Genomic DNA, 13,938 nt, shown 5'->3' on the forward strand with positions numbered 1-13,938 from the left:
ACGGCAACAAATGAACACGCCTGAAATGGGAGAAGCTGCCAGGCCCTATTTGTCCAGCACTTTCATAGTGGTTAAAGGAGAAGTTAGCTTTTTTTACAACCAAATCTGAATGTTTATGTAAATAGCATGTTATAGAAGGGTCCAGACACTTGCGATTTTACTTCTTGAGAAACTTACCCCAACCAGCAATTCACTTCCTCATCCTTGTTGTGCAGTACAGGGGCTCTGAACAAGCTTGAACAAATGCACCAAAAACACCCAAATACGTCTTTTTAGAAATGGAAACACTCAGTATAGTGATGCAGGTGTTTCCAGCCGGTGTATTCTATTTTGTGTGACTCGAGCGGTTTCCCCTATCCAGCTGTTCCATTCTCCACGTAGCCTGCTGCTAGAATGAACAGTCACTCGAGTTGCAACAAAATAGAATATGTTGCGGATAAAATTCAGAATGACAATTACATGTGTACAACATCTAAAGACCTGCATCACTATACTGAGAGCATTTCGAAAAGGACTTATTTTAGTATTTTTGGAGCATGTGTTCATGTTTTTCAGAACCCTCGTACTGCACAACGAGGATGAGAAAGTGAATCGCAGTTTGGGCTAAGTTTCTGAAAAACAAGTGAAATTGCTAAAAAAGTATCTGGACCCATCTATAAAATAGAGATTAGGTTGTAAAAAAAAGAAGCACAATTCTCCTTTAAATTCGTAGGATACACTGCAGATACTGGGTTACAGTGAGGCTCAATGGTAGACCAGACACACACAAACCGAATTTTGCAAAGTATGCCTTTCCTAGCCAGAGTGGACTCTAACAACTCTCCCTGAGGAATTGGGAGGTGCTTTCATGCAGATACAGTCCCACTCTGAGCAGGAAGTGGAGCGCCAGTTCTGTGTACTGTACATGAGCCTATTCCTCATGTCATCTGAGTGTTATTATTTTAAGCTTGTCATCATAACTTCAGTAGGACTTTAAATCTCAAGACATTGTGCCCTGTCAGATAGTTTCAGCCAATATTCAGGCTTCGAGAGAACAGAAAACAATGAAATGTGAGGCCAAAGAAAGGGAAATGTCAATGGGAAAAGGCAGCTTTCCTTTGCCTTCCTCCAGACGCCATATTTTTGTCTCCTTCCTTTTCCAATCCCCCGAACCCCTCTTAGGAGTTCAAAGATCAAACCAATTGAAACGACAATAGACACAGAAGAGTAGCTTTGTATAGTACACAAAAAAAGAATACTGTAGTCTTTAAGTCATGATGTCCCCAACATCTTCTTGTTTTGATTAGATGTAAAGGCATTATCTCTTGGCTGGCAAAAGAAACCTGTATCCTAATCTAACCAACCCAACTACAGTAGTGTTGATGGGCAGGGTCACTATAAGGCTAGTTGTAACTATTTTTCTCATTAATAAAATAATTAAAGTACACATTTTCGAATAAATGTCTCAATTTGGTATTTATTAGGATCCCCATTAGCCACTGCAAACGCATCAGCTACTCAGGGTCCACATAAAACAGTACAGAACATTTTTATTCAAGGCCTGAAATACAGTGCATTCGGAAAGTATTCAGACCCCTTCACTTTTCCCGCATTTTGTTACAGCCTCGTTCTAAAATGTATTAAATTGTCCCCCCCCCCAATCTACACACAATACCCCATAATGACAAAGCGAAAACAGGTTTAAACATTTTTGCCAATGTATTAAAAATGTAACTGAAGTATCACTTTACTCAGTACTTTGTTGAAGCACCTTTGGCAGCGATTACAGCATTGAGTCTTCTTGGGTATGAGGCTACAAGCTTGGCACAGCTGTATTTGGGGAGTTTCTCCCATTCTTCTCTGCAGATCCTCTCAAGCTCTGTCAGGTTGGATGGGGAGCGTCGCTGCACAGCTAGTTTCAGGTCTCTCCAGAGATGTTCGATCGAGTTTAATTCCGGGCTCTGGCTGGGCTACTCAAAGATATTCAGAGACTTGTCCCGAAGCCCCTCCTGCGTTGTCTTGGCTGTGTGCTTAGGGTCGTTGTCCTGTTGGAAGGTGAACCTTTGCCCCCTTTCTGAGGCCCCGAGCGCTCTATAGCAGATTTTCATCAAGGATCTCTCTGTACTTAGCTCTGTTCATCTTTCCCTCGATCCTGACTAGTCTCCCAGTCCCTGAAAATCATCCCCACAGGATGATGCTTCCACTACGCTTGACTGTAGGGATGGGGACAGGTTTCTTCCAGATGTGACGCTTGGCATTCAGGCCAAAGAGTTCGATCTTGGTTTTATCAGACTAGAGAATCTTGTTTCTCATGGTCTGAGAGTCTTTAGGTGCCTTTTGGCAAACTCCAGAAGGGATGTCATGTGCCATTTACTGAGGAGTGGCTTCCATCTGGCCACTCTACCATAAAGGCCTGATTTGTGGAGTGCTGCAGAGATGGTTGTCCTTCTGGAAGGTTCTCTCATTGCCACAGAGGAACTCTGGAGCTATGTCAGAGTGACCATCAGGTTCTTGGTCACCTCCCTGACCAAGGCCCTTCTCGCCCGATTACTCAGTTTGGCTGGGCGGCCAGCTCTAGGAAGAGTGTTGGTGGTTCCAAACTGCTTCCTTTTAAGAATGATGGAGGCCACTGTCTTCTTGGTGTCCTTCAATGCTGCAGGAATGTTGTTGTACCCCTTCCCAGATCTGTGCCTGCACCCAATCCTGTCTAAGCGCTCTAAGGACAATTCCTTATACCTCATGGCTTAGTTTCTGCTCTGATACACACTGACAATGGTGGGACCTTGTATAGACAGGTGTGTGCCTTTCCAAATCATATCCAATCAATTGAATTAGCCACAGGTGGACTCAAGGATGATCAATGGAAACAGGATGCACCGGAGCTCAATTTCGAGTCTCATAGCAAAGGATCTGAATACATTTCTAAATAAGGTATTTATTTAAAAAAATTATATATACACATTTAGCAACAAAAAAAAAAAGTTTTTGCTTTGTCATTATGGGGTATTGTGTGTAGATTGATGAAGGATTTTAATTTATTTTTTTATTTTAGAATAAGGCTGTAGCGTAACAAAATGTGGAAAAAGTCAAGGGGTGTGAATACTTTTCGAATGCACTGTACATTTAAAACGTCACACATTGCCTACATATCAGTACATATACACAATATATTGGTCGAATACATAGTACAGTTGAAATGATAATACAAGATGTATAAAATGGCTGTGTCTCTTCACAGTCCCCTTTGTGCAGTAAGGTGTTCTTTTATCTGTTTTTTTTAACTGGTTTTATTGCTAGCTTGAGTTACCTGGGGTGGCAGAGAGTTCCATGTAGTCATGGCTCTATTTAATACTGTGCATTTCACAACCTCTGTTCTGGACCTGGGAACTGTGAAGAGGCCTCTAGTTGCATGTCTTGTGTGGTACCAATGAGTGGCCGAACTGTGTGCCAACTGCACAAAGACCAATAGCGATGCAGTCAATCTCTCCTCAACTTTGAGCCAGGAGAGACTGACATATAAACATATAAAGGCAAGATCTAGAACGAGGATGGAGGTTTGGGCATCAGTGAAAGAAGAGAACATTTTTAGCTACTGACAAGTAGAGTGGTTATCAACTATTTCATCTGCAGTATGTGGGATGCCCGTTTTGGAAGAATAAAAAAATATATACTAATTGTTTTGGAAATGGTAGCGGTTTGCCAAAAAAGTACCCTGCAGACCCAGCAACAGACAAAACAACACTGCCAAAGTGCCATATAAAGACAAACAGTGAACAGTGATAACATTGTGCTCCAAAGAAAAGTATTTGGTGTATACCCCACCCCCATAAGGAGGTTCCAGAATCAGACATGAGGAAAGAAACTTCTTTGAGACTACCACCATTCCTTTACAGTTTCCACCATTGTTAGATTGGATCACAATGGTTTATTTGCTCAGTTCCAATGTGCTGCAGAGGCTTCATATCTGCTGACTGGTCCATTAAAGCAAATTCCCAAGACCTTTACTGGAGTTTCACTGTTTTCATATGGAACGTTTCCAAAGAGATTGGGCATCTGTTGGGGTTATATTTAGGAAGTTCTTTGGCACTGTGCTCCCTGAGGCCAGACTGCTCAACATTCAGTCAAACAAAGTAAATGTGAACTGGACAAGCACTTTGGCCAAAAGAAGACGAAAACTAAGCAGGCTACTCCACATAATTTATCATATAGTCACTAGGGGATAGATTCTGATTAGCGACTCAACATGGCTATCATGGGCTGACCGCAAAATACACCCCCGAGAGCCATGATGGCATTGAAAGTGGATATTTGGGAAATTTCACACCTTAAAATAGCTATTGAAGGAGGCAAATAGATGCCTCATGTACTCTGTCGGTGTATCCCTTCTCCAGGTGTTTCTCTACGCCTCCTTCACCCTGCTGCACACACGCACGCTCACACACAGGATGAGAAGGGACAGGAGGAGGAAGTGCTCCTGGTCGGTCACACCCTCTGCAAATAACAATTTGCACACATCCTCTCCACTCTGGCTTGTCCAGCTGGAGGGAAAACAAACAGTAGGTCCAGGGAGAGCTAGGAAAATGATGAATGCAGATCCTGCTGCCTGGCTATTAAATGCAAACAGCTACATTATAAACTGGATGCTTATCAGGATAGAAACACCAATAAAATCTAATAATTGTTTGGACAGCTTTAGACGTGTGTCTGTGAAAAGACTCGTACTGAACTACATGGTCTGTCTGTGGTCTGTCAAAAAGTTCCCAAATCCACTTTCTCTGAGGTATTCAACTCTGACCCTACAAGGTCCAGAGCCTGCTGGTTTTCTACCTGATAATTGCACACACCTGGTGTCCCAGGTCTAAATCAGTTCCTGATTAGAGGGGAACAATGAAAAAACACAGTGGTACTGGCTTCTAGGTCCAAAGTTTAGTTGGAAGGAACTTTCTCCACTCAGTTACAACCAGGGCTCGCCAACCCTGCTCATGGAGAGCTCCCATCCTGTAGATTTTCGCTCCAACCCTAATCTAGCACCCCTGATTCTAATAATTGAGAAGATTAATCAGGTTTGTTACAACTGGGGTTGGAGTGAAAACCTACAGATGGGTAGAACTCCAAGAACAGGTTTGGAGACACCTGGGTAAAACAAATGACTTGGCACCAACGTTACGTATGATAAAGATAATTTCAGACATATAAGATGTAGGCCTATGTCTGTTTACACATGCATTCAATAACAGAGCTGCATGTTTCCCATTTCCATGCATGGATTACAAACAGCGGTTTGTATACATACTATAGTTCAGATAGCAAGAGAATATTGACTGGGTTGAGGCCCATTAAAGGATGACAAGTTATATGGATGTTTATTTGTGCAGAAACAACCATTGGAGAGGCCGCCTAGAAAGGCAGGTCTATTGGTAAGCTATATAACTGATCTTCAGGAAACTAGATCCTCAAGTCTGGTTCTCTGCCATTGTCATGTTTATAACACAGGAGGCTGTTGAGTGGAGAACGGCTCATAATAATGGCTGGAACGGAGCAAATGGAATGGTATACACCTGGAAACCATGTGTTTGATGTATTTGATACCATTCCACTCATTCTGCTCCAGCCATTACCACGAGCCCATCCTCCCCGATTAAGGTGCCACCAACCTCCTGTGGTCTATAATGTTCCAAATATTTAGAGGTTATTTCCATAAAAGTCTCAAACGTGGTTACGTTAAGCGAGTATGCTAAAGTTCAGCTCGTCGCCATTACCTGCAGTAATTCGAACAGGTCAAGGTGTTGACATCTTTCATTGACATCAGCAATAAGGAAGTGTGACTTGCACTTTGATGTAGGCTAGAGGTGCTTAGGAAAACAGACTTCAATATTGTTCCAACTAATTTCATTGCATTATCAGAACAGAAAATGATTTGAGAATTCTACTAGAATCATCTCTGTCCATATTCAAGTCAAACAGGAGTAGGCTACTACAATGAGCATTACATAAAAAGGACTCCCATCCACAAGTCCCCAACCTGAAAATCGATGGTGTCAGAAACCATATGCAAAGTTGCATGCAGCTGCAGCAGAGGACAGGTACACAGGGCCAGGGCAGTGAGTGACTGAATCTTTCCCACATTCACTTTCTCAAACACACCATGCTTCGTTGGCGTCATCCCACAAACCACTCATGATGCAAAAATAGCCTTGGACAATCTGTGTGTTCGAATGACGCTTTTCATTGGAAGCACCGTGATTTCCTTGGGTGGAGCCCCATTCACACACAGCATGGCTCATATAATTACCAGTCTGACAAAGACAACATCTCTGAGGAATGCGGTGTTAGGACAGAATAGGGTCCAAGAGGAAACTATTAAAACTTCCTCATGTTTTGTCTGCATACATGATTTTTTTTAAATCATGTATGCAGACAAAACATGAGGAAGTTTTCACATGATAGGTCAATTCCTGTAGTAAAGGCCAAGTAATAGAACTGCTATTCCGTGTTTCATCCGTCAAATGACAATGAATAACTGGGACATCTATAGCTAGGTTTGCATCCAATTTGCGACAGATTTTCATACGAATATTAAAAAATCTGCATAAAACAATATGAACATTTTCCCCGTCAGCGATCACGCGGACTTTTTTCTGATAAAAGTATGTGGGTGATGACGTGATGCGCATAAAAAGTACTTTTGCCGTTAAATTCCCATGTACCGAATTAAAAATACAAGTTCAATTGGTTTCCATCGCATTTTCAACTCTACTGATGGTTTTGTCACAAAAACTGTTGCGTTATATAGCAAATGTGCCCACGCTGGTCTAGGTACATGCGCTCTAGCCAACTACTCGCAGATACAGTGCGGGTAGGGTACCTACATTATGAGATTATTATGGAGAAAAGCAATATTATTTCACTTTATCAAACGGCAAAAACAATTTCATGTTTTCATCAGCCTGCTCGTGGCTTCTTTTTCATCAGGTTATAATTCATCCGCATGGAATGGTTGGATGGAAACGTGGCTAGTGATAAACAAATGTTGCTCTGCAAGATGTGCACTCAATAATTGAATGGGAATTCCATTCATATTACTCTGAGAGAGTCATTAAATAGTAGCCTCGGCTAAGGCACTGGCAGTCTGGCACAGCCAACTAAAAAGAAACAAATCTGACAATTATATTGTGTGGTGTAGGAATGTAGCACTGCAACTCTGACCTGTCAAAATGAACAGCAAGCACTCCTGCTGCACCTGTGGTGCTTGAAAACAACTCATACATTAGTCAGTCCTATACACATAGTGACCTAATTGAACGAACAAAAAAATATAATTATTTAGGCTTAGTACTATAAAAAGCGTCCATCAGACAAGGAAACATGGCTTTCCTGAACCAGCAGGCTACGTCTCGCCTCATTGGGGTGAACGAACGTGGTGGACGCCACTGCCTACCTGAGCTTGAGGTTAGCCATGAATTCCTCCAAAGAAACATTGTCCAGAAGAACAAAGTCAGCCTTTCCAAACTCCAGACTCTCGTGTTCTGCCATGTTGTATTTTTTTTTTTTTTTTTAATTGGTTCAGAAGAAAATACTTTTTTGTAAAAGACAACTTCACTGTTTTGAAGTGGTCCTCCGCGACACCAGGTAAACAATGGCGAGCTGGTCAGTGCACCTATTCAAGCTCTAAATGGTCGAGGAGCATTGTCTTCATTCAAGTAACGTTAGTCAACAGTACTAGTGATACGATGTTATTTTTTACTCATTTTGAATGAGCTGCAAAAAATTAAGGAAACGATACAAAACAGCCAAACTTATAGTAAAACGTATCTAATTATTTGTTCTCAATACAACGGACGGTTTCAAATAGGAATGGTTAGTTCAGAATATTCTTTCATATCCAGACACTTGTTGGATTCGCCGAAAAGGTACTGTCCGGACTCCCGTTACACTAAACGCCTATCAAAGGAGCCCTTTCCTTGAATTTCTCGTCTCGACACTATACAGACGAGTAGAATCCTACCCGCCTCGCAACGCTCCACCCCCTGGTCAGAAGTGTTGGTCTAAACTTGTCATGTGTACATTTTGAAAACGGTACAATTCCCATGACAACTGAAAAGTTTTATACACTTCTCGGGTGACTAGTCATTTTGACAAGTTCTTCAAATCCAATTCAGTATGCCTAGTCAGGGCCTCAAATGATTCCCAATAATTATGCCATATAAGGAAACATTCATAGCTTACAATTTATGTACAGACTAATCTAAATAGCAGGCCTAAAAGAAACACCTGAAACTAGATCCCCAACATTCTGGTCTTGACAAGAATAAAAAATTATAAAAAAAACTGTTGGGGAAGGTTCTCTGCACTGTTCAAACAATCCAGTAAATGTGAAGGAGTTAAGATGGAGTGTGGCGTTTGCATGTGACTATTCCTCGTTTGTTTGTTGATATTTGTAAATTTAAAAAACAAACCAATTTTTATTTTTTTAAAGATAGAGTGTGGCCTTGTTAACTTCCAAAGGTGGAAGTTACATCACAGGTGCTCTCTTCCATTTTCCCTGAAAATCGGAGCTTCCGGTTGTCAACAACTCAGCTAAGCTACATGCAGGCCTGCCATTTGACTTTGGGTAGTTTTTGTATGTCAAAAATAATAGGATTTTTTTTCAAGACAGCCTGTACATTTTTGGCTCAACTCAACTCCCTGTTACAGAATTTGTACCATTGACTGACCATATGGATGATGATGAACATATGACAAAAACACTCTCAGCACGTTTAGTTTCTTGGAATTAGGCCTACTGAACACTGGCAAAATAAACTCAACATATAGGTTCATGACTGACAGTCTATATCACTGATGCTGCTGTAATCTGTCTACTAATTACAATTGTATGCCCTAGTATGCCATCTTGTGTTTGAGAGAGGTAGGCTCTTATTTTAGAATCTCTTATTACTGTACTGTAATTGTATTAAAATACAAAAGGCCTATTTAATGATATAGAGTATCAACTAACACAGCATTTTACTCTGAAAACGTCATGGGAGGGAAATATTTTTCTTACTGGTGCCTTTTGCGAATGTCAGCAAAATATGGAAATTAAATGTCAAACCATCTGAGAATTACATTAAGACTGCCTAATTTCAACTCTTGAGAATCTAAATTGTTTTCATTTTGAATTAAAGCAAACTTTCACTTACTACAGAAGCAACATACAGTATTTATTTTAAGCCAAATGATTGATGTCCATGCATCTGACTGTAAGTTGCTCTGGACATGAGTGTAGACTATGCTAAATGACCAAAATAAATAATTCAATGTTAGAAGAAGTGTTTTCAACTGCAACGCTGTTTTGACAGAAACACCATTAAATCTGTAAATAAGAATCATATACTAAATGAAAACAGACACATATTGGCTTTAGTCTACCTTTTCGACTGAACAAGCAGTGACCCACCAAATGTGATGGTATTGGATGAATCAGTGGCCCAAGAGCTACCACAGTCTTGGGTCACATACACCAGGGACCCTCTGCGCAGAAAGGTCATATAAGTGGACAGATTACCCACAGTAGAGGGACTACTGATTTTGGTGTGAGAGACAGCCACCCAGTAACCATTGATCACCAACCATAGGTCTGTCTTGACACCATGTTTCCCACTCTGTGTGGAGAAGAAGAACTGGTAGACTCCTTTGACAGGAGCCTGGAACACCCCGGTCCTCTGGTTGAAGGCTCGCCCAACGTTCACAAGGACAGTCCTGTACTTGATGCGGTTCACCTTGCCTGAGATGGGCCCGGGATAGGAGGCAAAGAAGTGGACTTTTCTCTTCAGGGCTGGAGGAGAGGAAATGACCAGAGATCAGCATGGACATTTGGAAATGTATTTTGATTGTGTTAATTCAAAATGTTTTATGACTACTCACGTCTTGGCTTCTTCTTACACCTCCAGTTTATATTGTCTCGACTTACACAGGTCTCGCTTTTCCTGCACTTTCCACACACAATGGTGTTGATATCTGACCGGGGCGGGGGGGGGGGGGGGGGGTGTCACATGTTCAAATTGTAAAACACTCATAAACTACGACAATGGGAGTTCTAGCTATACATATTGTGTCCGTTTCCCAGACACAAATTATAGCCTAGTCCTGCCCTAAAAGTCGTTTTTAATGGTGAATCTCGATTGAAAATGCTTTTAGTCTAGGACTACACTTAGTCTGTGTCTGGGAAACTGGCTCACAAAGACCAATCTTACCTGCACAGTAGGCCAGGTGACATGTCGTCGGTTTGGTTAACTTATAGACGTAATAATTGCCCTGGCACTTCTTCACTTTGATGGGTGTGGACTTGAAAGCACAGCAGTTCTTGTTCCAGTGGCCGCAGACCTTGCGGGTGACGATCCCTTCCCTCCTCTTCGGGTGAGGCCCGGCCAGCCACAGGGGGGCGTGGGTGCCACACTTGTTCATGGGCACACACCTCTCGGGCATCTGCAGACTGTTGCCCTTGTAGAACAGGCGGTACCAGCCTCGCCACTTGACGTTGCGGTCACACATCTTGTTCTTGATGCTGGTGTTAGTGGCCCTCCAGGGCTGGTCCAGGACGGTGTAGCGGAAGCAGGGATCAAAGGGTCGCGTGGAGTCTTCTTCCTCTGATGACCGCACAATGTCCTCCTCTCCATGGTTTGGGGGGTAAACAAGAGAAGTGCTGCCTACCAGAGATATCACATAGACAAAGACCAGACAGGAAAGGAATAATAGACCAGTTATGCTCACACTAAAGCTAGTCATATGGATATCTTGTCAAGGATTATAATGATGATCAAATTTTACTTATCAACAATAATGAAATCTACTGCAGTAAATGTCAGACAGGTATACTACATAACAAGCTGCACAAATGATCTTCATAAAAAAGTTATAGAAATGTAATTGTGTGTAAAGGACTTAAAAATCATATAATTTCATTCACTGACCTATTTCTGTTGTAGTGTCATTCTTAGGGCTTGTCAGCATCTGTGGAAGAAAAAACAGAAACAAAAAGTCTAATCTGCCTGTTTAAAGAAGCACAAAATCATATCACAAAAGACAGATCTTAATTAAGTGGAAAATCCCTTACCTGATTCAGGGCCTCCAGCTGCTGCCTGATATTTGTTTGTTCACATTTGAAGTGTTCCATTTCCTGAATAGATTTTTATATATGACAATAACCAATGAATAACTAATGAATCTTGTTACGCAGCATTATTGTTAGGGGCAAGTAAAGATTGATTCTTAGACTACATCATAGCAAGAAATTCTAAAACATGTAATTTAAGTTTTAAAAATTGCATTACCTTGTAGACAGCAGCAAGTTGCATCACCAAAGGTTGATCCTCAAACTTCCAAATCTTAAACCCAACCTGGAAGATTAAGATTTAAAAAAAAATGTTATTCATTCGGCAAACCTTTGGAAGTTTTATAGCAGTGTGCCAATCTCATTATTAGGCAGTGTTTGGAACATCCATCTGATGTAAACAACATTGGGAAGAACGTATTTAATACATAATGTATGATTTCTATATTCCAAATCTCCATCTGCTCTGCTTTTAAACATCACTCTGAGTAGTTGATACTCACAGAACTGGCATTCCCTACCGAGCACACTGTGTAGGATGATAGCATAGCAAAGAACACAGGAACAGCTAACGCAATCATCTGGGGAAAACAGTGACAAATCAATTATATAAGATAGTACTATTTCAATTATTATACATTTCTAAGATAATTTTTAGATATTGTGCTATTCCCAAATGAATGTTCTGGTAATTACATATTAATTAGAAGAGGAGCATGATCAGATAAGGTATTTCGTTTTAAATTATGCTGGCTAAATATTCTTACCTGGAAACACTGCATCTCAAAGTCAATGATGAGGGACCCTGTAGATTAGAATACCAAAGTTAGGGAAACTATAAGGGCTGTCAAATCCCTCTGTCAAATGTGTTGAATCAGCACATATCAGCGTCATGAAGCAAATGATTCATGTAATGCACCTAAAGGCTTTGAAATGGTACCAACAGTACAGGAACTGATATTTGTCTTTAAATAATATAACCCTACAAAGCACTTGAAATTTAAAAACGTGTCCCCACCTGTTAGGTCAGCATCTTGAAAATCTGTCCGCAGATAGACTTATATACCCATGTACATGGACTAATGTCACAACAGAAAAAGAGAAGTTAAGGACTTCAGTTAAACAGCATTTTACCCACTCAGTAAGTTTAGGTGTTACTTTTCACAGACAAGATGCAGACGTGTACATGAAATGGTCTTACTATCAGCAGTTTTGGATGCAGTGTGGTCAACAATGGCCCAGGGAAAAAGTTGTTGGCTATACATATTCATGAACTGCATTTTGACTTTTCATGGGTCAAAATGGGTCCTCATCGGGGTACAAAATCAGGGGTGAATTGGGCAAGAAACTTTCAGTGTTGATTATATCAAACAACCAGGACAGTTTAAACTTATTCTAATGGGTCTAATTTAAAATGGAATCAGAACAAAACAGATACTAAGTGGTAGATCAATATAATAGATCAATATAGCCAAGAATATGCTGTCCATTAAATAAAATGAACCCGATACACTGATCTGAAAGGTAAAATCAGAAATGGCTCTTCAAATGAAAAGGTTCCCTGTCAAGTAGTTTTCATCTGTTTGATTTAGGTTTTGAGGCATGTTGCTTGTGTAAGCAGCTAATGGGGCAATGCATGGGAAAACCACGTGCAAGATATGATTGGTTGGAGCCATGGGTGTGCATAATGTTTTTTCAGCATCATCAAAACTAGCAAACTAGCAGCATCATCAAAACTAAGAGTGGTGACATAGTATGCAGTATGAATCTAAAAACACTACCTGCATTTTCCATTCAATCATTTGTGGGCTAAACCTAGAATTGAAAAACAATGATACTTGAAACATTGATCGGATTAACGTGTGAAAATGTTGAATACGTAGTACTACTTCACGTTTCCTCTGTATTGAAAATGTCCAGTTTTTACATGCGTAAATGTCAGCAATGCACTGTAATAACCGAGAAAATAGGTCCTATTCTAGACTGAGAGGTGCAGGCATTTTTACATTTTAAATGTAATTTATTTTGCAGATGCTCTTATCCAGAGCGACTTACAGTAGTGAGTGCATACATTTTCCTACTTGTTTGTTCTGGTCTCCCTAGGGAATAGAACCCACCACCCTGGCATTGCAAGTGCCATGCTCTACCAACCGAGCCACATGGGACCCAGCCACTGAGGAATAAAGAACTGGAGACTACGTCCAAGATGTCCGACCGTTGATTTCAACATGATCTACTCATGCGATCGATGGACCGTCTATATCCAGGTTGCATTCAGTTTAGACGGCCCAACTTCACACTCAGTGCACACAGGGAGCAGCGCAAGCAGCGATAACTTCATCACGTTGTCCAAAAACATGGTAGACATTGGATGAATATAAAATGTTAATATCTTCGGCTGTTAGTGATGGGAAAAAAATAGGCCTCATCGACATTTATTTTAATAATTCAAAGGATGTTTTGTACACAAAGATGATGACTAAAGTGTCTTATTAGGAATTTTCAAATCTGACTTCTCTATTCGGCTGTCTATGGAAATTGGCTTTATGGGCCCGGCTTCAATTAAACTGCAGTACTAAAGCAAGACTGTAGGAGCAGTCCAAACTGTCCTTCTAGACCGGAACCCTGGCCCCTTGTGGCCGGTCGTCACCTTTTACCACAGCCACAAAGTCATAAACCCTGCCTATTTAGACAATTTAACTTCTTAAAACGTGATTGTAAATTTAACCCTAACCACACTGCTAACCCTAACTTTGAATTAAGATCAAAAAGCTCATTTTTGTTATCATTAATTTTTACAATATAGCTGTGGCTGTGCTATCTAGTGGAAACCCTTGGGTGCAGCTGCATAATGATGCTTGAGGGCT

At 40.9% G+C, this 13,938-nt stretch overlaps 2 protein-coding genes across 2 annotated transcripts in view; both read right to left on the reverse strand.

The window, feature by feature from the left end:
* Positions 1 to 7,961, reverse strand: part of LOC129843555 (unconventional myosin-Id-like) — a 118,856-nt gene extending 110,895 nt beyond the window's left edge. Inside the window, exon 1 of the mRNA XM_055912304.1 lies at positions 7,418 to 7,961. Within this exon, the coding sequence (XP_055768279.1) occupies positions 7,418 to 7,512 (95 nt within the window). The 5' untranslated portion in view covers positions 7,513 to 7,961. The remainder of the gene's footprint in view (positions 1 to 7,417) is intronic.
* Positions 7,962 to 9,161: 1,200 nt separating this feature from the next.
* LOC129843711 (uncharacterized) lies at positions 9,162 to 13,137 on the reverse strand. The gene is made up of 8 exons (XM_055912332.1): positions 11,839 to 13,137; positions 11,575 to 11,652; positions 11,292 to 11,357; positions 11,075 to 11,137; positions 10,932 to 10,971; positions 10,215 to 10,667; positions 9,886 to 9,978; positions 9,162 to 9,796 (listed from the first exon to the last, which is right to left on the reverse strand). The coding sequence occupies exons 1-8, from the start codon at positions 11,851 to 11,853 to the stop codon at positions 9,387 to 9,389; spliced, it is 1,218 nt and encodes a 405-aa protein (XP_055768307.1). The 5' UTR covers positions 11,854 to 13,137; the 3' UTR covers positions 9,162 to 9,386.
* Between the last annotated feature and the right edge of the window lie 801 nt (positions 13,138 to 13,938).

Source organism: Salvelinus fontinalis, chromosome 1 (genome assembly GCF_029448725.1).
Source record: "Salvelinus fontinalis isolate EN_2023a chromosome 1, ASM2944872v1, whole genome shotgun sequence".
Classification (NCBI taxonomy): domain Eukaryota; kingdom Metazoa; phylum Chordata; class Actinopteri; order Salmoniformes; family Salmonidae; genus Salvelinus; species Salvelinus fontinalis.